General features: G+C 53.2%; 3 protein-coding genes across 3 annotated transcripts in view; 2 read left to right on the top strand and 1 right to left on the bottom strand.

Annotated features, from left to right (window-relative positions):
* The window catches only part of ENO1 (enolase 1), a 172,475-nt gene that overhangs the window by 128,956 nt on the left and 21,203 nt on the right, over positions 1 to 22,316 (top strand). The window lies entirely within an intron of this gene.
* LOC102074499 (solute carrier family 2, facilitated glucose transporter member 5) lies at positions 282 to 11,984 on the top strand. The gene is made up of 13 exons (XM_005493803.4): positions 282 to 1,927; positions 2,306 to 2,425; positions 3,901 to 3,999; positions 4,338 to 4,498; positions 5,049 to 5,173; positions 7,501 to 7,653; positions 7,732 to 7,857; positions 8,898 to 9,085; positions 9,501 to 9,611; positions 9,871 to 9,972; positions 10,136 to 10,211; positions 10,482 to 10,609; positions 11,380 to 11,984. The coding sequence occupies exons 2-13, from the start codon at positions 2,375 to 2,377 to the stop codon at positions 11,611 to 11,613; spliced, it is 1,554 nt and encodes a 517-aa protein (XP_005493860.2). The 5' UTR covers positions 282 to 1,927; positions 2,306 to 2,374; the 3' UTR covers positions 11,614 to 11,984.
* Positions 12,358 to 21,263, bottom strand: CA6 (carbonic anhydrase 6). Its single transcript, XM_074558462.1, has 8 exons — positions 21,092 to 21,263; positions 18,526 to 18,674; positions 17,922 to 18,017; positions 16,256 to 16,322; positions 15,653 to 15,810; positions 14,263 to 14,386; positions 13,795 to 13,893; positions 12,358 to 13,287 (listed from the first exon to the last, which is right to left on the bottom strand). The coding sequence occupies exons 1-8, from the start codon at positions 21,111 to 21,113 to the stop codon at positions 12,674 to 12,676; spliced, it is 1,329 nt and encodes a 442-aa protein (XP_074414563.1). The 5' UTR covers positions 21,114 to 21,263; the 3' UTR covers positions 12,358 to 12,673.

Genomic DNA, 22,316 nt, shown 5'->3' with positions numbered 1-22,316 from the left:
CAAACAGGATCTGCTGTGGTTCTGGTTCTGGTTCCAGAGCCCAGCTCTCCTGCTGTTCCCTGCAGAGCCTTCTCCAGCACTTTTACTGTCCTGCAAACTGAGTTTGCCTCTTAATCATTTTTTTCTCCCTGAAGATATCAAGGTTTCATAGGACCCAGCCTTGAGCACACATGGTGTGGATAAATAAATCACGAGGTGAGGGTAAATAAATCATTAGGTGAAGGTAAATAAATCCCTGCACACCAGGGGCTGGGTGAGGGCAGGGGAGTCATGGGGAGCATTGAACATCTCCAGGCACACAGGGATGGGGAGCAGATGTAAAACCTTGGGATGTGCTGCAGCTGAGATGGAAAATGTGCTTGTAAATGCTGTAAAATCAGCTCTTTGCTCGTTCCTGGCCCTGCCCTTTGCCAAGTCCAACAGGATCCCAGCTGCTGGAGGTGTCACAGCCCTGCAGTGCTTTGAAAATCCAAGAGTTTGATTTACTGCCCTGTCTCCCTGCACCGAGCTCCTCCAGGATCATCCCCGTGCCAATGACAACCACAGAGATGTTGCTGCCACGCTCCTGCTGTGTTCGGAAAATATTCCAACTCTTCTGCTGCCACAAGCAAATATTTGCTGTGATGAAGGGGTTCTGATGACAAACACATGTGATCTCTTTGATTCCTGCGTGTTTTCAAGATTATTTCTTCAAGTTCAGGAGCAGAGTTTAAAGACCATGATAGAGAATTCTCCTTCCCTGCATTTACTGGGTGTCAGAGCAGCTGTCAGAGCTCCCAGAGGGTGACACTGCCTTTGAAGGAGTGGGAATTTGCTCTTTTTGCAGTTCAACAACTCTGGGGCAGAATTTTCCCTCTTGGCTGAGGATCTGTGAAGGTGAGGGCAGCAGGAGCTGATCCCTGCCGTGGCAAGCTATAGACACGAATGAGACAGCAAATCTGAACCAGTGTCGTGAGCTGTTTATTCAGCACATCAGTCTCAGTACACTGTTAGGACAATGGAGACAGGATGTTAACAGCTCTCTGATCTAAAGGAAATGCCAAGGGGGTGTTGCATTACAGCATAGCATAAAGCCATCTCAGCTTATGTTTCAGCCAATCACACATACAGCAAAACATATTGACAAAAATTCTATCTAATCATACAAAACACACGTAATGATAGTTAACACAATAGCTCGTTCATGAGAGACAAAGCACAGAGACGCATTCATGCTAACCTTGTAAGGATATACATTAAATAACCTTGTTGCAATCTACGAAGACACATTACAAAAGTCCCTTGTGCTGTTTCTCACGTCTGCTCTACTGCTCAGAAAACTTTTCGCTGCATTAGCAATGTTCACAAATCTGCTGTCAGAAGCCTGCCTTTTGAACCACTTTCTCAAAACCCTCTGATTTTATGAATGCCAGCAATCCCCACCAGGACACCTGGGAACAGCAACTTCAGGCTCTGAGAAGAAGGGCAAGAGAAGAGACAATCAGCGGGGCTGGGCGCTGAATCGCTGCTCGGTGGAAGCAGCGGGCTCTGCTCGGTCCCGGCTCGGCCACGCCGCTGCCACGTGGAGCAGGAGGCGCTGCCGCCAGCCCGGGGCTGTGCGGGGCACGTGGAGCGCGGCAGGAGTTGCTCAAGAGGCGCCTTTTTCTGAGCTGCCCAACGAAAACAGGCGGAGCAGCAGCGCGGCAGGGGCCGTTCTGGTTCGTCCTGCTGCTGGGGATGCCCGTGAGCGTGTCTGTGATAAACCCTGGATTGTAGTGGATGATTAACCAGGCTCCAAAGCCATCCCATAACAGAGGAGAGGCAGCAGCACGTGCTGCGCCCTGCCTGGAGCGGGGAAGGAGCTGCTGTGGAGGGGACAGCCAAGGAACAGCTCTGGGAGGATGAGCCCTGGGGGCTGCAGCGCTGCCTGAGCCAGCTGGGCCGCAAGGTAGGACAGGGAGCAGCATTTTGTGTGCAGTTTGTCTGCAGGGAGGTGGTGGGGTTCAGCTGCAGCTCCCTGGTGCCAGCTGCAGCTCCATGGGCTCTGCCTGTCTGTATGTCCAGATATGGGGGAAATTGGCTCATTGTACCAGACTGGGGGAAAATCTGAACCTTCCCCATGGAGGGGTGAGCCTGTGCCCCTCTCACTGGGCAGCACCTCTGTCTGAGACCGCATCTGGTGGAAGAACATCTGTCACTGGTACCAGAGCTGGGAGAGAATGAAATTGCAGCTGTGGCGAGTCAGGCAGGGGAAGGGGATGATCAATCAGTGCCGGACCCCTGGCAGGGTTTGTTTGGGAGTCTCAGGAGGGGTTTCTCTGTGCAGGGCAGTCCATGCACCTGTGGCTGCTGGGAGAAGCCGTGCTCAGCATCTGTGATCCACACACCCAGCAGCATGAAAGGAGGGAAGCAGGACAGCTCCGAGGGCACCCAGGGTGCCAGGGGGGTGAGTATGGTGCCTGCCTGTCCCCAGGGACACGGGGACACCTGGGGGGACCTGTGACGAGAGGAAAGACCCTGATTTTGGGCTGAGGTGTTTCTGTTTTGAGCCCGGTTTGTGTCTGTCTGCAGTGCTGCACTGAGTGATTGTCTGCAGCTCTCCCACCCCATAACTGCTGTGGGACTTTTCCTTCTGTGGGACTTTTCCTTCTGAGTCACTTTCCCCTTCTGTGTTTGAGTTTTCTTCCCTATTTTCCAGTCAGTTTTTGCTGCAGGTGCTCCTGGACGGGGCTGCCTTTCCCAAAGAGGAGTCTTGCCCAAAGCACTGCTGGGGAGTGCCAGAGGTTTTGTTGCAAGTGCTGGATGTCAATGATTTACACCAGTGGCTCTTGTGAGCTCCTGGGATCTGGTTAATGAGAGCAAGGAGCTGCTTTTCTTCACCCATGAGGGAATGTCAGCAGCCTCCTCCCAGAAAATGGAACTGGAAGCCTGAGCCTCCTGCCAGACCTGAATTTTGATCTCCTGTAACACCTTAAACCCTGCAGGTCCCTGGCGCTGGGCTGCCAGGGATGCTGAGGGACAGAAAGGAGCTCCAGCAGCAATTTGGACAAATGTTCAATTAGGGAAGGGACAGAGAACTCGTGTGGGACCTGAGCTGAGAGCTGGGACAGAAATCCTGGCAGCCATCAAGGCCATTAGGGCTGGAGAGGGTGGCAGCAAACGAGATTAAAATGAAAAATGGCTTTATTGACGTAGCAGCAGCGAGATGCATTAGTGAGCTGTAAAACCCAGCCAAAGAAAACCCCAACAACCCAACTCTGTCAACACAGCCCGGGGCTGAGCTGCAGCTGAACTGCTGGGAAAAGGGAATTGTTCTGGAGGTTTGTGTGCCCACGTCGGGGCGCCGATCCTGCTCAGATGGCAATCCCCTCCTCTGTCCCAGGGCAAAGTGCAGCTCCTGTGCCCTCAGCAAGCCCTGGGGGTTGCCTGGATAAATTCTAATTGGCTTCAGTGGCAATCAGTTGGATCCATAAATAGCTCTGTCCCAAAATGCAGAGGAAAAAAAAACCAACAGGAAAGGGATTTGGCCACTTAATGCAAAAATCACTTCTTTTTAAGGCTTTCCTGTGCCAATATCCTGTGTTATCGCAGTGCCCAATTTGCACATTGGAAAAGGATAATTGCACACAACCTTTTTCCCTGCAGGGTGGTGTTTTAAGAATGGTAACGTGGAAAAAAATTAATCATCCAAATGACTCATCAATAGCAGCAAAGCAGAGTGAATTACTCTAATGGCTATGGGCATATCAAGCAGAACAAAATGAGCTGTAATGGAAACAACCCATTGGGCTTTAAATGCAGCAAAATGAAGGGAAAACACAGAAAGCAAGGCTTTGTGTATTCCATTGTTTTTACTGATTGTTATTAATGCCTCAGAGCCACTTCCAGGGGGGTGCTGATGGTTCTTCTCCCCCTCTGCAGAAGATGACGCTGCCCCTGGCCCTGGTGGCTCTGATTTCTGCCTTTGGCTCTTCCTTCCAGTACGGCTACAACGTGTCTGTGATCAACTCTCCTGCCCCGGTGAGTGGCTGAGGGCCCCGGGCAGGGCCGGGGTTATGCAAATTCAATTAATTGAATTATTTGAAAAATAATTATGAAAAATTATTTGTGGGGGTTTGTGGGGGGCTATCATTTTTACCCCAGGTTTCTCCATCCTCCTCCTCCCCAGGCTTCTCCATCCTCCTCCTCCATCCCTCCCTTGCACTCATTCCCAGCTCAGCCATCCCATTTTTCCTCAGGACAGTTGTTTTATGGCAGGGTTTTATGGCAGAGCTTTATGGCCCTGAGCTGCTGTTATCTAACCCTCCCAGCACAGGGATTGTCCCTCTGTGCCAAATCTGCTCTGTGCTTCCTTCCAGTACATGCAGGACTTCTACAACAGCACCTACCTGGAGAGGACAGGGGTGCCCATGGACAGGGGCTTCCAGACCCTGCTCTGGTCACTCACAGTGTCCATGTTCCCCCTGGGTGGCCTCTTTGGGTCACTCCTGGTGTGGCCCATGGTCAACAACTGCGGCAGGTGGGTGAGAGGCCCTGCCCTCCTTTTGGAGAGAATATTGTGGGAACCCCACCTTGCCCAGCCCTTCAGCTGCCTGAAATTCCCTCTCTCTCACACCTTGGGGCTGATGGAGAGCAGCTGGGCTCAGCCACAAGGTTGTGTCCCCATAGGGAAGGGATTTATGGGGTCCTGGTGTGAGCTGGGCTCAGCCACAAGGGTTGGTTCCCCATTGGAAAGGGATTTATGGGGTTCTGGTATGAGCTGGGCTCAGCCACAAGGGTTGGTTCCCCACTGGGAAGGGATTTATGGGGTTCTGGTATGGGTTTGGCATGGAGTCAGTGGGCAAGGAAAGTCCTGGGGTCAGATCAGGCCCAGCTTCTGCTGCTCAGGCTTCCTGAGAAATTTCACTTTGTTCTGGAGGCCTTCATTGCCTGCAGGAAAAAGGTGGCCATTGCCATTTCCTCCTTGAGCAGTGTTTGGCACGATGATTAATTTGAGTTTTGGACAGAGGGGATCTCTGTGCAACTCAGCAATGCCCAGCTGGATCCTCTCTCCTGCTGCTCCCTTGCAGAAAGGGCACTTTGCTGATAAATAACCTCTTCTCCATCGCTGCTGCCATCCTCATGGGGACCTCAGAGCTGGCAAAAAGCTTTGAAGTGATCATCCTTTCCCGTGTTCTCGTGGGAATATTTGCTGGTAAGTGAGTGGTAAAAGGGGAGCAGTAAATATTTCCTTGGCTGTGTAAAGGTGTTTTATTCCCCCAGCAGATGCTCCCACAGGTATCTCACTTTGGGATCTGCATGACAAGGCTGCACTTTAGCCTGGTGCAGAAGGACTGAAGATCTTGGGGAGATAATGGGAGTGGAATTTGAGCTGCAGGGAGGAGATGTGTGTCTGTAAATGCAGCAATAAACATCTGCTGGCACTGCAGCTCCAAACCTGCTGAGGATAATCTGTTTTCCCAGACAACGTGAAGCAGATAGTCTGCTTCTTTCCTTTTTAACAGAACCAGAATAATCCATCAAAAGCATTGCCAGATCCAATAATCCAGCCCTGGAACTGGCTGTTCTTTCTGCAGCAGAAAAGAAATGTTAAAAGGGAGAGCAAAGGGCTCAGAGCCCCTGGGTTTCCTGCAGAGGGAGGGAATCAAGGATATCTGTGTGTTCCTGCTGGATTGGCAGTGCTGGAGCTGCAGGAACAGGACAGAACCATGCTGGGTGCCCTGAGCACAGCCAGGCCTGTAAGGGTCCTAAGAGCATTTAGGCTCAGTTAATTGGCTTTGGGCTGGTGAGGCTGGCACACTCCATGGTTTGTTAATGAGCTGGGCTGGCTTGTGAAAACAAATTTCCTGCCTTAGCTGGCCAATTGTAATTGCTGCATGCACAGATCAATTTGCTTTCCTGAGCCAGTTTCTTGTTTTCCTTTTTTTTTTTTTAATCCAATGGTTTTACCTTGGCTTTTGACTCCCTTAAACCTGGCAGCTGCCCTCAGCACGGAGCTTGGGATAAATGCTAAGGGTCCTGTTAAATGTGATCTCTCTCTGCAGTTATTTATAACCCACAAATCCAGCCTGGCTGCCCTGGCTTGTCCTTCTCAGGCTGGCCTGGCCTGAACTGGGGCTGGGGAGGACCCAGGGCTGGCACCCCCTGGCACTGTGGTGGCTCTGGTTTCTGTGCCTTTAGGTGTGACAGTGGCCACAGGGTGAGGGGAGAGACGAGAATGTTGACTCTGTGTTTTAGAAGGTTAGATTTATTATTTTATGATATATATATATATTACATTATAACTACAGTAAAAAGAATAGAAGGGAAAAGTTCATCTCAGAAGGCTGGCTAAGCTAAGAATGGAATAGAATAGAATAGAATAGAATAGAATAGAATGGAATAATAACAAAAGCAGCTGGCTCAGACAGAGAGAGAGAGCCAGCTCTGCTGTGACTGGTCACTAAATTTAAGCATTTACACGAGACCAATCACAGATTTACCTGTTGCATTCCACAGCAGCAGTTTTACATGTTGTTCCTGGAGCTTCTCAGCTTCTCAAGAAGAAAAAATCCTAAGAAAGGATGCGACATTTAGGCCCTTCAGCTTTCAAATACCAGCCTGATCACCTTTGGCTCCTGGAGCCCAGGGGCTCTGGAAAGGTCAGATGAGAGTTGCCTGTGGTCATTTGATCCCAGGAGTTTGGGAGCTGCAGGATTGGCAGCACAGGGGCTGGCTGGGGTCACTGTGGGCAGCCCTAGAATGTTCCTAAAAATAACCCGAGTCCCTGGTGCCCTTATTAGAGCATAAACACCCATTCCAGCAGGCCACCTGCAAGGCATCACAGGCCAGCCAAGCCCTCAGCAGGGCCTGACCCAGCAGGGAAGTTCTAAATCCAACACAGAGCCATTTCCTTCCACTTTCACACCAGCATGTCTGGGTGCTGATTTCTCTTCTTGCTTTAGAGGAAGCAAAAGGTTCCTCCCTTGTATTTGGAGTTGGTTTCCAAACCTGGAGCAGCACAGCTTTCCTTTGTGTGCCTTGTGCTGCTCCTGGCAGAGCCTGCTGGGGGAAGCTGCCTTCAGGGGGATGAACACTGAACACTCAAACCAAGAAACCCCCAAATATCTGCTGGCTCTGCAGGCAGGGCAGGCTCCTGCTCACCCTGGCACACTCCACAAGTGCTTTGCTGCCCAGAGCTGATAACCCGGGCACTCAAAGCAGAAGGGTTTGGCTGTGAAGTTTGCACCCTGTGGTTCATCAGGGATCTCTTTTGTGGCCCATGGGCAATCAGCAGCTGGCTGAAGGCTGAGCTGCATGTCTGACACTCCTCCCAGTTTGTCTAGGTAGTGGCAAAGAAGCCAAGAAAATAGGAAAGAAACAAGAAGAGAGCAAAAGAGTCAGCTTCAGTGTGCAAGCTATTTCTGGAAGTAGTCTGCTAGAAAAAGGAACCCCCAGTTGAGTTTCCAATGTGTTCATGCACTTGATTCAGTAACTGGCCAATGTAAAAACCAATCCTTTTGTACAACTCTTGACTTCTAGGCCTGGCTTCCAACGTGGTTCCCATGTTCCTTGGAGAAATGTCCCCCAAGAACCTGCGAGGAGCTGTGGGGGTGGTGCCGCAGCTCTTCATCACCATTGGCATCCTTGCAGCCCAGATCCTGGGGCTGCACGGCATCCTTGGCAATGCCAGAGGTAAAGCTGTGGCCCAGGGCCTCTCCAGGCTGCCCAGGGTGAGGATTTCCCTCTCTGACTGCTGTGACCTTGCTGCAGGGTGGCCTGTGCTGCTGGGGCTCACCGGGATCCCGTCCCTGCTCCAGCTCCTGGCACTGCCCTTCTTCCCCGAGAGCCCCAGGTACCTGCTCATCCAACGGGGCTCCGAGGAGCAGGCACGGACAGGTACAGCCCCACGCTGTGCCCTGCTGCCAGGGCAGGGCAGGGGGCTGCCAGGGCATGGGGCTGCCAGGGCAGGGGGCTGCCAGGGCATGGGGCTGCCAGGGCATGGGGCTGGCTGCGGGGTGGGAAAGGGGGCTGGGAAGGGATGGGGCTGGCTGTGGGATGGGGATGGATCTGCCTGTGGGATGGAAAAGGGAGCTGGGAGGGGATGGATCTGGCTGTGGGATGGGCTAGCAGCACCACAAGGGTGGGAAAAGGGAGCTGGGAGGGGATGGGGCTGGCTGTGGGATGGGGATGGATCTGGCTGTGGGATGGGCTGGCAGTGGCACGAAGGTGGGAAAAGGGACTGGGAGGGGATGGGTCCTGTGACCATGTTCACAGGGGTTTACAGGATGAGGGAAGAGACATAGATCTGACTCCATGTTTCAGAAGGCTTGATTTATTATTTTATGATATATATATTACATTATACCTATAGTAAAAAGAATAGAAGGAAAAGGTTCATCTCAGAAGGCTAACTAAGAATGGAATGGAATGGAATAGAATAGAATAGAATAGAATAGAATAGAATGATAACAAAGGCAGCTGGCTCAGATAGAGAGAGAGCCAGCTCTGCTGTGACTGATCACCAAATCCAAACATCCACAAGAGACCAATCACGGATCCACCAGTTGCATTCCACAGCAGCAGATAATCATTGTTTGCATGTTGTTCCTGAGGCCTCTCAGGTTTTCAGGAAGAAAAAAATCCTAAGAAAGGATTTTCATAAAGAGATGTCTGCGACAGGGTCTGGCTGTGGGACAGGCTGGCAGCACAAGGGTGGGAAAAGGGAGCTGGGAGGAGATGGATCTGACTGTAGGATGGGCGGCAGCACCACGAGGGTGGGAAATTCTCCACTGCTGGGGGTGGAATTCTCAGGACACTGCTCCTTTCCTGGGTGTGGGGATGCCCAGCACACTGCCCAGGTGCCCACCCTGCTGTGTCCTGCTCTGAAGCAGCACAGCTCTGCAGCCCTGGGGCTGTCCCTGTGCTCTCCCCACCAGCTCTGCAGAGGCTGAGGGGCTGGCAGGACGTGGATGAGGAAATTCAGGAGATGTACCAGGAGGATCGCTCCGAGAAGGAGGAGGGGCAGTTCTCTGTGCTCAGCCTGTTCACCTTCAGGGGCCTCAGGTGGCAGCTCATCTCCATCATCGTCATGATGGCAGGGCAGCAGCTCTCGGGGGTCAACGGGGTGAGTGGGGAGGCACAAATGGGGGCTGGAGCCTCAGAGAGGGGCTGGGGGCACAAACAGGGCTGGAACCTCAGAGGGGTTCTGGGGGCAGTGCTGGCACAGGGCAGTGCTGGCACAGGGCAGTCCTGGGGGCAGTGCTGGCACAGGGCAGACCCCCGGGAGTGCCCCTTCACCCAGGACATGCCCAGGGTCACACAGGGCTGGGTCAGGCCTGGCCAGTTCCAAATCCAGGACAAGGTGCAGGCTCAGTGCCCTGTTAATGATCACTGGAGTGTTTCTGGAGCAAAGTGCCCACATCCCAGCCAGAGATGGACAGATTCCATCCTGGGGCTTCTGTGCACCAGTGCCAGCACTTAAAGCAGTCCCCATGCCCTGCCTCAGGCCGTGCAGTAACACAGCTGTGGTTCTGCTGCAGGTGTTCTACTATGCAGACAGGATCTTCGAGTCAGCAGGGGTGCACAGCAGCAGCATCCAGTATGTCACCGTGTCAATAGGTGCCATCAACGTGGTCATGACTCTGCTGGCTGTAAGTTTGTGCTGCGGCTCTCTGAGCTCTCCCCTGCCCCTGTTTAAATTAGGTTGTGCTCATGGAATCCTTCCAATCCAATGGTTTGGGTTGGAAAGGACCTTAGAGATCATCTCATCCCACAAACCTTCCACTGGAGTGTTATTTGTACACTCTGGGAGGTGTTTTCCACGACAGATGCCCTGTGATGTCCCTTGGACAAAAGCATCTGCAGCAATTGCTGAGCCCCTGGTGTCTGCCCCTCTCCTGTCTCCTCCAGGTTTTCATTGTGGAGTCCCTGGGGAGGAGGATCCTCCTCCTGGCTGGCTTCGTGCTGTGCTCTGCCTCCTGTGCAATCCTAACCCTGGCCCTCAACCTGCAGGTGTGTATGGACGGCTCAGCTGGTCCCTCCCACGATTTCTGTGCCTGATCCTGGCACTGAAGGGTGACCCTGCCCTGGGACGCCCTCAGACCTCGCTGTGAGCAGCTCCCTGAGTGTGCAGGGCATGCTCAGCCACCCCTCAGCTGTGCTTCCATCCTCGCAGAGCTCTGTGTCCTGGATGTCCTACCTCAGCATAGTCTGTGTCATTGCCTACATCATTGGACACGCCATCGGACCCAGTAAGTGCCCACAGCCTCCCCCAGGAGCCGGGTAAAGCCAGGTGCTGCCTTCACTGTCCAACCAAAACCTTTGTGGGGCTCATCCAGGGCGGCTCAATTTCCCCTCTGCGTGGCCATGCCCTGCGCAAGCCATTTCATTGCCCCGTTTTTTCCTTTAAATTGAATCCTTATTTGATTTGCTGAGGGCTGAAGCCACTGAGATGAGCAGTGTAGTGAGGAGCTCAGGTGAGGGCCCTCCCTGAGGGGTGCTCAGCTGCAGCTGCCCTGCAGGTCCCATTCCTGCTGTGATGATCACCGAGATGTTCCTGCAGTCGTCGCGGCCCGCGGCGTTCATGGTGGGCGGCTCTGTGCACTGGCTGAGCAACTTCGCCGTGGGGCTGCTCTTCCTCTACATGGAGGTAAGAACCCAGCACAGGGCTCGGGCCTCCTCACCCCTGTGCTCCTGCAGAGAGGCTCTGGGGAGTGTGGATGCATTTGTTGGTTCCAAATCCCCTGTGTGGGATGTGTTACAGGCAGGACTCTGATGCTGCTCAGCACTGTCTCATCACACCTGCCTGTTGCACAGGCTTTAGAAGAAAGCAGTTTGATTGCCAGGTCTCATCCTGAGCTCAGGAGCTTGGCAAAGATGGCAAATTCCCCATTTTCCCCTGCAGGATGTGCCTTGAAGGGACAGTTTTAGGTTCTGAAATGTGGATGTCCAGGTAAACTGCCCCCACAGCAGTGACCACAAACTGCTGCAGGCCCTGACTTCACCCTGGGCAGAGGCAGCTGCTGAGTTTTGTGTGAGTTACACAGCAGACCCTCAGCCTCCTTTCCCAGTGAGTTTCCAATGAACCCCTGGTGCTGGTTGGAGAATACAGAATCTAAAACCTCCCCAGCTTTGGGTTGTTCAGGCTAAACCACGAGCACCTCACCGTGGCAGCATTTCCACAGGCAGGGCAGGGCAGGGCCAGAGCAGGCATTCCCAGCTGGAATGCTGGGATTCTAAAGACAGAATTTTGATACCATTTCCACAAGCAGAGCAGGGCCAGAGCAGGCATTCCCAGCTGGAATGCTGGGATTCTAAAGACAGAATTTTGACAGCATTTCCACAGGCAGAGCAGGGCCAGAGCAGGCATTCCCAGCTGGAATGTGCCCTGAGCCCTGCTCTCTCCTGTCCCTGCCCCAGGCTGGGCTGGGGCCCTACAGCTTCCTCATCTTCTGTGCCATCTGCGTGGCCACCCTGCTCTACATCTTCTTCATCGTTCCCGAGACCAAGAATAAAACCTTCATGGAAATCAACAGGATCATGGCCAAGAGGAACAAAGTGGAGGTGCAGGAAAGCCAAGAGCCTAAAGATTCCTACCCCCTGAAGGTAGGAAGGCAGGAAGAGAAGAAATCGCTCTCCAGCACTGAGATGTGAGCCAGCTGTGTTTGGCCTGACAGGATCTGTTCAGCAGGAAAACAAATCCAGGGATTCCTCCTTTGATGCTGATCTGACAATCAGAACTGTTAAGGCTGGAAAAGACATTTAACATCAAATCCAAAGCTAATGCTGCCAAATCCTCCTCTTGTTCCAAGGAAAAGGAAATGTCCTCAGCCAGCTCAGTCTGTGACCAAGGAGCTGATGAGTGTCCCGGTGTTTGTCCTGGTGGCACATCCAGGGGACACACGGCAGCCCTTGGGCTGGGTGGGGACAATTGTGTGCAAGGAGAGCCCTAAACTCCTCTGGGGAACTGTCACTTGTGTGTTTGAGGGTCCAGCAAGGGAAATTAAATTCCATTTGGTATGTCAGTGTGCTGCCCTCTGTTCTGACAAAAGCAGAAATGTTGAGCAGCTTGGCATGGATCTTGTGTAGTAGATGGAGAATCCCTCACATGATTTACTTTAACCTTAGCAAATCAGTTTATAGCTGCAATATACCTGGTGCTCAAGTTTGTGATACGAGTGTTGGAAAAGGAGCTGTTTCCATGCTCTGTCTCTGCATCCCCTACAGAAAAGAAGGCAAAGTTGTGCCACAGGCTAGGGCACAGGGAGTGCACAGGACCTGTCCTGGGAGCTGCCCGGCCACAGCTCCACATCTGCTCCTGTGGGACACAACTGCAAGGGAAGGGTGCTGAGTTGGTGCTGACAAACAGGAGGAGAGACAAGGGAAATGGATGGGAGAGAAATTTTATTTGAGAAAGCAGCTCATTTGAGCAGAGAGCAGCTCTTTGGCATGAAAAAAAAATCTGTGTACGGAGATCTAAATCAACCCCCTAGAGAGATGTAACAAGCCAGGGCGCTGGACTGTGCCAGATTCTGCAGTTCATTGCTTTTATCTCACAGATGGAGGTTTTGGTCTCTTGGAAAAACACCCTGGAGCACCAGGAGTGCATAGCGAGCCTACAAAGCAGGAGGAGAAACAAGCAGACCAGCTCAGTTTTTCTGATTTTCCCAGCCCGCAGCTGGGGCTGTCGGGGTGCCCTGAGGCCGGGCTGTGCTCACTGGCAGCTGGTGTCAGGCTGCAGAAGGACGCCCCCGAGCAGGGCCATGGGGGTCTGTCCCCAGGCGATGACATCCCCCGCGGGCTGCCCCGCTCTGCACAGCGCCAGCGCCCGCACCTCGGCGGCGCTGAGCACTCTGCTCCACAGGTTCACCCCGCTCAGCCAGCCTGCCAGGCCGTTGGAGAACGTGCCCAGCAGAGGGTCCCTGGCCTTGCCGAGCAGCAGCGAGCCCCCAGCCCGGCTCACGTAGCCCTTCTGGATGCTCCTGGCTTTGCCAGCAGCTCCGTTGAGCCAGAGCGTGGCCGTTCCCTCCGGGGCTGCCCAGGTGACGCAGTGGTGCAGCCAGCCCTGCGCCCCGCGCTGCAGGGGGAAGCTGAGGAAGTGCCCTCCCAGCCAGAGCCCCAGCTCTGAGCCCACCGTCACCTCCAGCTCGTGCTCGCTCTCCCCAGTGGAGTAGGACAGGACGGTCTGGCTGCCCTGGGGCTGGGCTCTGCTCCAGAAGCACAGCGTGAAGGCTTGCAGGGACACGGCACGGAGGGGCTGCACCTCCACAAAGCTCTCGACGTTTTCCACGGGGAAGTAGAAAGCTGGAAAGGTGCTGGATTTGGTATCTGAAATAACCCAAAAGCCAGCAGTTACATTTCCTGTAAAGCAGCCCAAATTCTGGAGGATGGCACCCACAGAGCTGGTAGGGCTGTGCAGTCTGAGCTCCCAGGTATGCTGTGTGTTGTGCCAGCAGGGAAGGGCTTTGGAATGATGAAAAGCTGAGCTGAGCTCCCCCACACAAACATTTGGGCAAAAAAATGGTTTTCCCTCTTTCCTCTCTTTTCTCATGTTGTATAAAATAGAGGTGAGGGTCATTTATCCTGGGGGAACTGAGCTGAGCATTTTTACTGTTTGTAAAAATGTGTTCCCATGTGGCAGGAGAGAGCTGCAGCTGCTGTGGGAGTAGCTGGCTTAGGGCTGGCCTTGATGATGGCGAAGGATTTCCATCAGCAGGCCCAGATATGGCACAGAATTCTACCTGGGTGTGCCAAAGCTGTCAATGGTTTGGGCCACCAAGCTCAGCAGGGCTCTCCATCCTCACCAGGTGAGGGGACTCAGCCTGTGTGTCTTACCTGCGTGGCTCAGTCCATTCAGCAACTCTCTCTTCATGTCCTGGAGCTGCATCTGGATTTGGTCCAGCCTGAGGGTGAATTCCTCTGGATCACACTGTGCTGGAGCAATCAGAGAGCTGAACTTACAGAGGGCTGGCACCTGCACAAGCTGCATTTTCCAACTGGAGCAAAAGCTGTGCTTCAAACTGCAGCTCCTCTCCTCGGTGTGGCTGCCCAGCCAGAGCTGTTCCTGCAGCTCTATGCACCAGACACAGCCGAGCTGAGGCTCCCGACGTGGTGCCAGGTGGCACCAGCTGCCCTGGAGGTGTGACACTCACAGGGCAGGGCTGGCACACACCTTGAACCAGGGGAGGCACAGGGACAGCTCCACCCGAGCAGGGACGCTGCCCTCCCAGCCAGGGGACTCCAGCCTGTCCAAGCACAGGGCCTGGCAGTGTCACACCCGCCCCCAGTGTCCCCCGGCCCTACCCTGGCCCCGCTGGGCTCGGAACGACGCCTCCACCACGCGGCCCCGCAGCGGCTGCGCGTGCCGGTAATCGTTGCGCAGCGTGTGGTTGTGCCAGTCCAGCAGCGTGTTCTCCAGCAGCTGCACCTGCACAGGACATCACTCAGGGCACGGGGACATCAGGGCATGAGGACATCACTCAGGGACAGACACAGGGCATGATGACGGGGACATCACTCAGGGCATGGGGACATCACACAGGGAACAATGGCATGGGGACAGACACAGGGCATGGGGCCATCACACAGGGACATCACTCAGGGCATGGGGACATCACACAGGGCACAGGGACAGCAGCTCTGCCTGGAGCTGCAGTGCAGAATGGGACAGGAACATCACAAAGGGCACAGGGACATTACACAGGACACAGGGACATTACAGAGGGCAGAGGGACAGCAGCTGTGCCCAGACCTGCAGTGCAGAATGGCACAGGGACATGGCAGAGGGCACAGGGACATGGCAGAGGGCAGAGGGAGAGCAGCTGTGCCCAGACCTGCAGTGCAGAATGGCACAGGGACATGGCAGAGGGCACAGGGACATTACAGAGGGCAGAGGGACAGCAGCTGTGCCCAGACCTGCAGGGCACACCCTGCAGCTGGGGATTGCACTGGGGATCACACAGGAATCCTCAGGGTCTCTTGCTGAGCAGCAGCTGGGGAAGGGACAGGACTGAGGGCCCTCATCAGCCAATTCATGATAAGGGCTGGGAGAGTTCTGAGCTCCTGCCTGAGGATAGCAGGGATGGAGATTCTGCTGCTATTCAGTGCTTTTCTCACAAGTGCCCTCCAGCCTTCCCCTGCCAAAAAGAGTATTTCTTTTTCAAAGAGAGCACACTGTGATCTCCCACTACTGTGGTCTCAGTTTTATCTTTTTCTTCTCCTGGAAGAAAATGTTTCTGATGCTTCTTTATTATTTATTAACTTTAAAGCATTGCTTTCAGTGTGAGTCTAGACACAGAAAAACCCTGAAATACCTTCTAAAGTCTGCCAATTATTCTGTAATTATTTTAATGTTATGAATGGCTCTTTTTCTGTGGTTTTTTTTTGGCTTGGTTTTTTTTCCAGGGGGACTCTCTTGCAGTAGTTTTTGCCTTGTTAATCTCATGGGTCTCTTCCTTTTTTATAGTGCTCCAGGGTGGCTGAGCTTTGCTGAGCAGAGTTTTGTGATCAGTCACCAGAGCTTGGTGACAGCTGCACAGCCTGGCCCTGCTGCCATGCAGAACGACAGGCACCTGGAACTGCAGGAATCCACCCCAAATCTCTGTGGGAGAGGTGTCCCAAGAGCTCTGTGTTCCCTGGAGGGCAGAAAGGGAACACCCAGAGGCAGGAGGAGCTGGGGAGAGGCAGCACTGACCTGAGTGTGGGACAGGACAATGGGCGAGTGGAAGATGGTCCAGATGACGCTCTCGGAGCACGGCGGGGTGGTCAGGGAGCCCTGGTACCTGTAGAAGTGGGAGAGGTTTTCTGGCAGCATGGCTTGGATGTCCAGGGAGCTGAGAGTTGTGGAGTGACCTCCAAAGGAAGCAGAGATGGTATCAGCAGTTAATGGGGAAGTGCTCTTGGAGCTGGGGCTGGCAAACCCCTCTGGCCCATCAGAACTGTGCTGGAGCTGGGAGGAGATGGAGAGGCACGAGAGGCCCTTCCTGGGGCTGTGGTCTGTCAGACAGACTTGTCTGGGTCCTGGGGGTGCTGGGCAGTGCTCTCAGTGCTCTGCCAGTGCCTGGGGTGCTCCAGGAGGCACCAGGGGCTCTGCAGGCTGCAGGAAGCTGCTATTTGGTGCTGCCCACACCTCCAGGAGTGCATTTATTGCAGCCCTGAGCAGCCTCCCCACAGCTCTGGGTGAAATTGTGCACGGCTGAGGGTGCTCTGCCAGCACAGCAGCAGGAAAAGGGCAGGTCCCAGAGTGTGCACAGGCTGGGAGCTATCAGGGACAGAGGAAGGCACTGCCAGGTCTTACCTGCAAACCTGATCCGTGCCAGTTTGGAGATGAATTCGCTGTAGTAAGTGTTCTCAAAGTGCCCATCCTAAACATAGCACAGACACTTGATCAATGGTGTGACCTGCCTGTCCTTCTCACTGCTGAGCACTTGTGGGGAGACAAAGAGAACAAACACCAGCACAGGTCCCCTGATGGGCTGGACAATGCTCAGGTTTGTACAGCTGGGGCAGAACAGTGAACAGGATTCTTTTTTACTACTTTAAAATCCAAGTGTTCCCACTGGCAAAGCAGGGCTTGGAAGCACAGCAGGGAAATCCCACCTGATATTCTTATACATATAATACATACATATACATATATATATATGTATGTATACATACATATACATATACATATACATATATATATATATATATATATATATAAAAAGAATACTTATGGGGTAGTTTTCTGGGGCTCCCAAGGGGTACTGGCTGGTGCTGTGTGAAGCCCAGATGGCCCAGGGGAAGCAGCACAGCCCCTAAGGAGGTGCCAGACCCCATGTCCTGGGCCAGCTGTACAAACCTCGTGTCTCAGGGAGGTTTTACCCAGCCAGTGCCCCTGCCCCAGCCTGTGTGGGGGCCTGAATATATGTTGTATTGTAAGACCTATGTGGTTCTAAGTTACTCTAAACGAGCTGCAGCTGCAGGGTCCTTAGTTGGGCAGCAGCTGTGGCTTGTGAAGGTAACTGAGATAAATAGGGGTGGGTCGAGAGCCCAAGAGGAGCCCCTGAGAAGATAGAAGAAGAGCCCCAGCAGAGAGCGAAGATTACAACAACTGGTGACCCCGTGTGAAGACGAACATGCAGCCAAACATCGAGAGAGAGAAGGTATGGAATCCCCCAGACAGCCGAGAGCTGTGGCAGCCTGAGAGCTGGGACTTTGGAGTATCAGCCTGAGAGCTGGGACTTTACGTGTATGGCAGCCAGAGAGCTGGAACTGTATGTATATTGTTATTGTGTAATTGTTAAAAGAAAAGGGGGGAAATGTGGGGGCCTGAATATATGTTGTATTGTAAGACCTATGTGGTTCTAAGTTACTCTAAATGAGCTGCAGCTGCAGGGTCCTTAGTTGGGCAGCAGCTGTGGCTTGTGAAGGTAACTGAGATAAATAGGGGTGGGTCAAGAGCCCAAGAGGAGCCCCTGAGAAGAGAGACAGGACTGTGCTGCAGAGAAAGGAGAAGAGCCTGAGAGCTGGGACTGCAGCAAAGATTACAACAACTGGTGACCCCGACGTGATGAGGTATGGAATCCCCCGGGCAGCCTGAGAGCTGGGACTATGGAATATCAGCCAGTGAGCTGGGACTTTGGAGTATCAGCCAGAGAGCTGGGACTATGATAGAAGATAAGACAGCCGAGAGCTGTGACAGCCTGAGAGCTGGAACTGTATGTATATTGTTATTGTGTAATTGTTAAAAGAAAAGGGGGGAAATGTGGGGGCCTGAATATATGTTGTATTGTAAGACCTGTGTGGTTCTGAGTTGCTCCAAACAAGCTGCAGCTGCAGGGTCCTTAGTTGGGCAGCAGCTGTAGCTCGTGAAGGTAACTGAGATAAATAGGGGTGGGTCGAGAGCCCAAGAGGAGCCCCTGAGAAGATAGAAGAAGAGCCCCAGCAGAGAGCGAAGATTACAACAAGCCTGTACCTACCGTGTACAGGAAGGCCAGCACAGCCAGCCCCTGGGGCTTGTCCTTGGCTTCCTCAAAGCTGGAGTAGTTAGCAGAGTTGTAGTGGACAATGTGCAGCTGCCAGGAGAGAGAGGGGGTCATTCAGCAAGGAGTGATGAGTGGCTCCTGCGTGGTTAGAGGGACACACTGGCGGGACAGACACCACCCCAGTTTGTGCTGTTTGTGCCTCAGAGCAGGCCAAAAGGTTTAACAGGTTTGTGGTGACTGTGGGGGAACACCTCTGAAGGACCCAAGTGCTCTCACCATGGCTTTTCTTGGAGTTTTCTGTGCCAGCACTGTCAGACTGAGCCCTGGCACTGCCCTGCTTTCTGCTTTACCCCTTTCCTCCCTGCAGGCTCTATGGGGTACAGCCCCCTTTCCCATTTCCCTGCTTTCCCCTTCCCTCCCTGCAGGCTCTATGGGGTGCAGCCCCCTTTCCCATTTCCCTGCTTTCCCCTTCCCTCCCTGCAGGCTCTATGGGGTGCAGCCCCCCTTTTTCATTTCCCTGCTTTCCCCCTCCCTCCCTGCAGCCCTGTGGGGTGCAGCCCCCTTTCCCAGTGAGCCCCAGGTCCCTGACCCCACGAACCTCAGCAAAGTAGCGCATGCCGTCGATGGTGTGCTCCGAGCCGCTGCTCTCCAGGTCCAGCCCTCCCCAGTGCAGGTGCATCTGCACAGCTGTGTACACACCTGGCAGCCCTCGGGAGATGCTCATGGTGGGTGGCAAGTCGATCTGAACTGAAGGAGGACAGGGTTGGGGGCAGCAGGGGGGGGCAGCCTTGCCCATCCCTGTGGTGGCACCTCCTGGAAGGAGCCAGCACCGTCACCACCCCGGTGTGGGAGGGAAAACAGGGAAATTTAGAACTTTGTGTGCTTAAAACCTTTCTTGGACTCAGGCTGGTGCAGGCACAAGCAGGACTGGGCATCCCCAGCTGTGCCTGCAGACCCCTTCTCCCCCTGAGAGCTCTGGCATTGGCAGTGGGCACTAATGAAAGCTTCAGTGCTCAGCTCACCCAGCTCAGCACATCTGGCACAGGTCTGTTAACCAATTCCTATCCAAGGCAGAAAAAGGGAATAGGAATCAACACAGCCATCTGTTATCACAATTCCAGTGAGGCCCAGCCACTCTGGGAACGCCCTGCAGGTTTGAAAAGGCTGTGTCACTGCTGAAGGGTTTGTGGAGACAAACCTCTTTTCTTCTCCTTGCCAAGGAGAAGTCACAAACCCTTTGTCTTCCTGCTGATTCCCTGCCAGAAATCATAGATTATGTTAATATATCTAGGAGTGGAAGTGGAGAATTGCCTCATCTAAATGAAAGCCCCCAGCATGTTACAAAAACTAGCAACTATCCTTGCAAAATGCAGCACAACATATTATTAATTAGTCATAGTTTGGGTTTCTGAGGAGTTTCTTTTGTTTGCGAACTGTTTCTAGACAGACAAGACGAAAGCATGTTTCCTTTTAATATCCCAAAGGCTCTAGAGTGGGAAGGATAACATAATCTACCTTTTTCATAAGTTCCCTGCTGACTGCCTTCCATAACGAGGGTTATTTACTTCAAGCACCTCACCAGGGTTTCTACTTTCTGCAAAACACAGCCAGGGAATTGTGCTGTGAGTTTGTAACAAGCTTGAGGCTCCTCTAAGACATTCCAGGCAAATATTTGCTGCAAGCACGAGGTGGGGAGCAGCCTGGCTTGCTTTTGCTTTTCTCCCACGTGGAGTGTGAGTGGGGAGTGTGAGTGCTCCATTGAGTGTGAGTGGCGAGTGTGCGTGTTCCTGCTCTGCCCGGCGGTGGAGAATCAGCTGGGCTGGGCAGGGAGAGCGCAGCTGAGCCTTCCCCAGCACTGCTGCTCTGCAGCTTGGCCTCTGGCCATGCCTGCCTGCAGGGACAGCAGCCCAGCCACCCTGCCTGCCCAGCCCTGGCCATTTGGGCTTTGGCTCTGAGAGCCTGTAAGGAGAGTCCTGCTGTAAATCCCTCTGCTGTCCCCTTCCCTTTCAGATCTGCTGAGTGCTTTCCCTGAGAGATTCTGCTGCCCTGTCCCATCTCACTGAAGCCAGTAGAAAAGCCCAGCCTGACTCACAGGAGCTGTGAATAGCACAGCCGTTTGTCTTTGTGCTTTAGGAAACTGCCCCGCATCAGAAAAGCATTGTTGGGAAGTTAACAAAAGAACGGACAAATACACACATGCGGTCAAAAAAGCTAAACCTGCAAGAATTAATGTCTAGGCAGGCAGGGCAGTAGTGCTGACAGAGAGCTCCGGGCTGAACGCTGAGTTGGTGCGGCCACACAAAAGGAGTTTCAGTTTTCAGAGGCACAATCACAGCAGTCTTCCCCTGCTGGCACTTCCCCTGCCTGCCCTCACCCGGGCTTCTCTCTCCTTGGCGCAGGCAGGAAGGAAGAGCTGCTGTGCAGGACTCAGGAGCTGAAGCTTTATGCTGCCATCGCCTCCCCAAAGCACTCATCCTCTCTCCCCTGCAGCCATTAGGAAATTCTCTCATTGCTCATCTGTAGTCCAAAGGCGTTATCCCAACAGCACCAGCTGATGAATTATTTAGGCAATGAATTACAGATTGCAGCAGGGGGATCTGGGATCTCCTAAATGATAAGCATTGCCCTGAAACTGGGTAGCCAAAGGCCGGGTTTTTAACATGTGCTGTGCTTCAGTTTCCTTGCCTGAGCCCCAAAACACCAGTCCTCTGGTGAGGGAGGGATCCCCCTCTGTCTTGTACTCAGGGTGACCTACATCCAACCAAACTTGGGATGCAAAGGTGACATTCCTGTCACAGGATTTATGCACAGGCCAAAAGATGCATTTTTGTGAAAGCAGAGGAGTCAGTGTGCCCCAATGCCACTCACAGCTGCACCCCTGTTGTCTTGCAGCACATTAAAGGAAAGGCTCAATTTGCAATTCTCCAGCTGCATTTTATTCCCTTTTCATGTCCAACAGAGAAAATACCTAACTGCCTTTTATTTGCCTGATTTATTTATGTATTTCTGGAGAGCTTTCCTGCCTGACTGAGGAAAACAGCAAACCTAAGGGAGCAGAATGAGGTGAGAAGGCAAAGTAAGGTGAGTTCAGAACAAGGGCATTGTCTGGGGATGCATTTCCAAGCTGAAACAACAGTTCTGTTCCTGCAGTGCCCCAGCCTTACCAGAGTGGCCATTGTTGGTCATCCTGAGCTGCCCCTGCAGGGGCTCATCGTAGCCACCGAGCTCCAGCTGCAGCTTGGGGTTGTACCTCACCTTCCTCCTCTGGATGTCAATGGGGGACTGCTGCTGGCCAGCACAGTCTGGGAAGTGCTGTGCCCAGTGCTCCTCGTCCAGCTCTCCCTCTCCTGCAGGGAGGAAGGAGGGTGGCAGGGATGTGCTGTCAGCCAGCAGCCCCAGCGCTCCTCATGTGCCGGCAGGCAATGCCAATCTAATCATGGGAACGCCAGGAGCTGCAGCCATTACGGGCTGCTGTGCCTTCCCCAGAGTGGAAATGCACATGGTTGTGTCTGCAGGACAGCCGTGCTGCAAAGTGAGAAACCTGCATTGCAGCAGAGGCTCGGCGATTGCTGGAGGCTGAACCCCCACCAAAGGATGAGGGTGTTCACATGGAAATGGGGATTTAAATGGGTCCCGGCTGCCAGAGGTGAGGAATTGCCTTCTTAACCAGTGCGAGTGAATAGGATCAGGGCAATAGGCAGGAAGGCTCAGCTTGGGATCAGGAACTGAAAGCAATTAGCTATTTTTAACTAGGGAGAGAGCAATTGCAATATTGACACTCTTCAGCAATATCCTTTGTTTTAACTTAGCCCACTGAAGATCATAAAAGGATTACCACTTACTTCAGTGAGCTCTGCAAACAAACCCCTGACACAAATCAAATTTAGATAAAATTTCACCAAAAAAATTATAAATACCTAAATAAATACTTAGTGCTCTGTACTGCCTGGGATATGACAATAAAACAAGAAGCAGGCAGTATTTAAAGTTTTTCCTTGCAGGATCATCCACAGGGCAGCTTTTCTTCTAACACATTCTAAAGATTTCCCCCATTGTTTGAACCTCGTTGTGCTGCCAACCCTGACAGTGTGTCCTAACCACACAAAGGAGTAAAAGGAGGTGACATTGAGGAGAATCACTTTCAAGACACGGAGGCATTGCTGAAGTGGAATAAATTGGCTGCTCTGTGATCTCTCACTAAGGGACGGAAGGGAAGGGAAGGGAGCCTGCAGCCCCAGAGCAGCCCTGTTTTTACCTTTGTATGTCCAGGACACCTCGTGGCCGTGGCTGAGGGGCACCAGGAGCAGGGGGAGCAGGAGCACTGCCACCAGCATGTCTGTGTTGTACCTGCAGCACAGCCAAGGGGGAGATTGGTTAAAAACCCCTCAG

The sequence above is a fragment of the Zonotrichia albicollis genome, chromosome 25 (assembly GCF_047830755.1).
Source record: "Zonotrichia albicollis isolate bZonAlb1 chromosome 25, bZonAlb1.hap1, whole genome shotgun sequence".
NCBI classification, from domain to species: Eukaryota; Metazoa; Chordata; class Aves; order Passeriformes; family Passerellidae; genus Zonotrichia; species Zonotrichia albicollis.
This window is presented reverse-complemented; position numbering and strand designations above follow the sequence as displayed.

What these genes read in the sequence shown, in the direction of transcription:
- LOC102074499 (XM_005493803.4), top strand. Translation starts at nt 2,375, where the DNA reads ATGAAAGGAGGGAAGCAGGACAGCTCCGAGGGCACCCAGGGTGCCAGG. An exon ending in ATGGTCAACAACTGCGGCAG is followed by an intron (nt 4,499 to 5,048) that starts GTGGGTGAGAGG and finishes GCTCCCTTGCAG; the next exon opens with AAAGGGCACTTTGCTGATAA. An exon ending in CATCCTTGGCAATGCCAGAG is followed by an intron (nt 7,654 to 7,731) that starts GTAAAGCTGTGG and finishes ACCTTGCTGCAG; the next exon opens with GGTGGCCTGTGCTGCTGGGG.
- CA6 (XM_074558462.1), bottom strand. Translation starts at nt 21,113, where the DNA reads ATGACCAACAATGGCCACTCTG. An exon ending in GCATGCGCTACTTTGCTGAG is followed by an intron (nt 18,018 to 18,525) that starts GTTCGTGGGGTC and finishes CTCTCCTGGCAG; the next exon opens with CTGCACATTGTCCACTACAA. An exon ending in GGCACGGATCAGGTTTGCAG is followed by an intron (nt 15,811 to 16,255) that starts GTAAGACCTGGC and finishes CTTCCTTTGGAG; the next exon opens with GTCACTCCACAACTCTCAGC.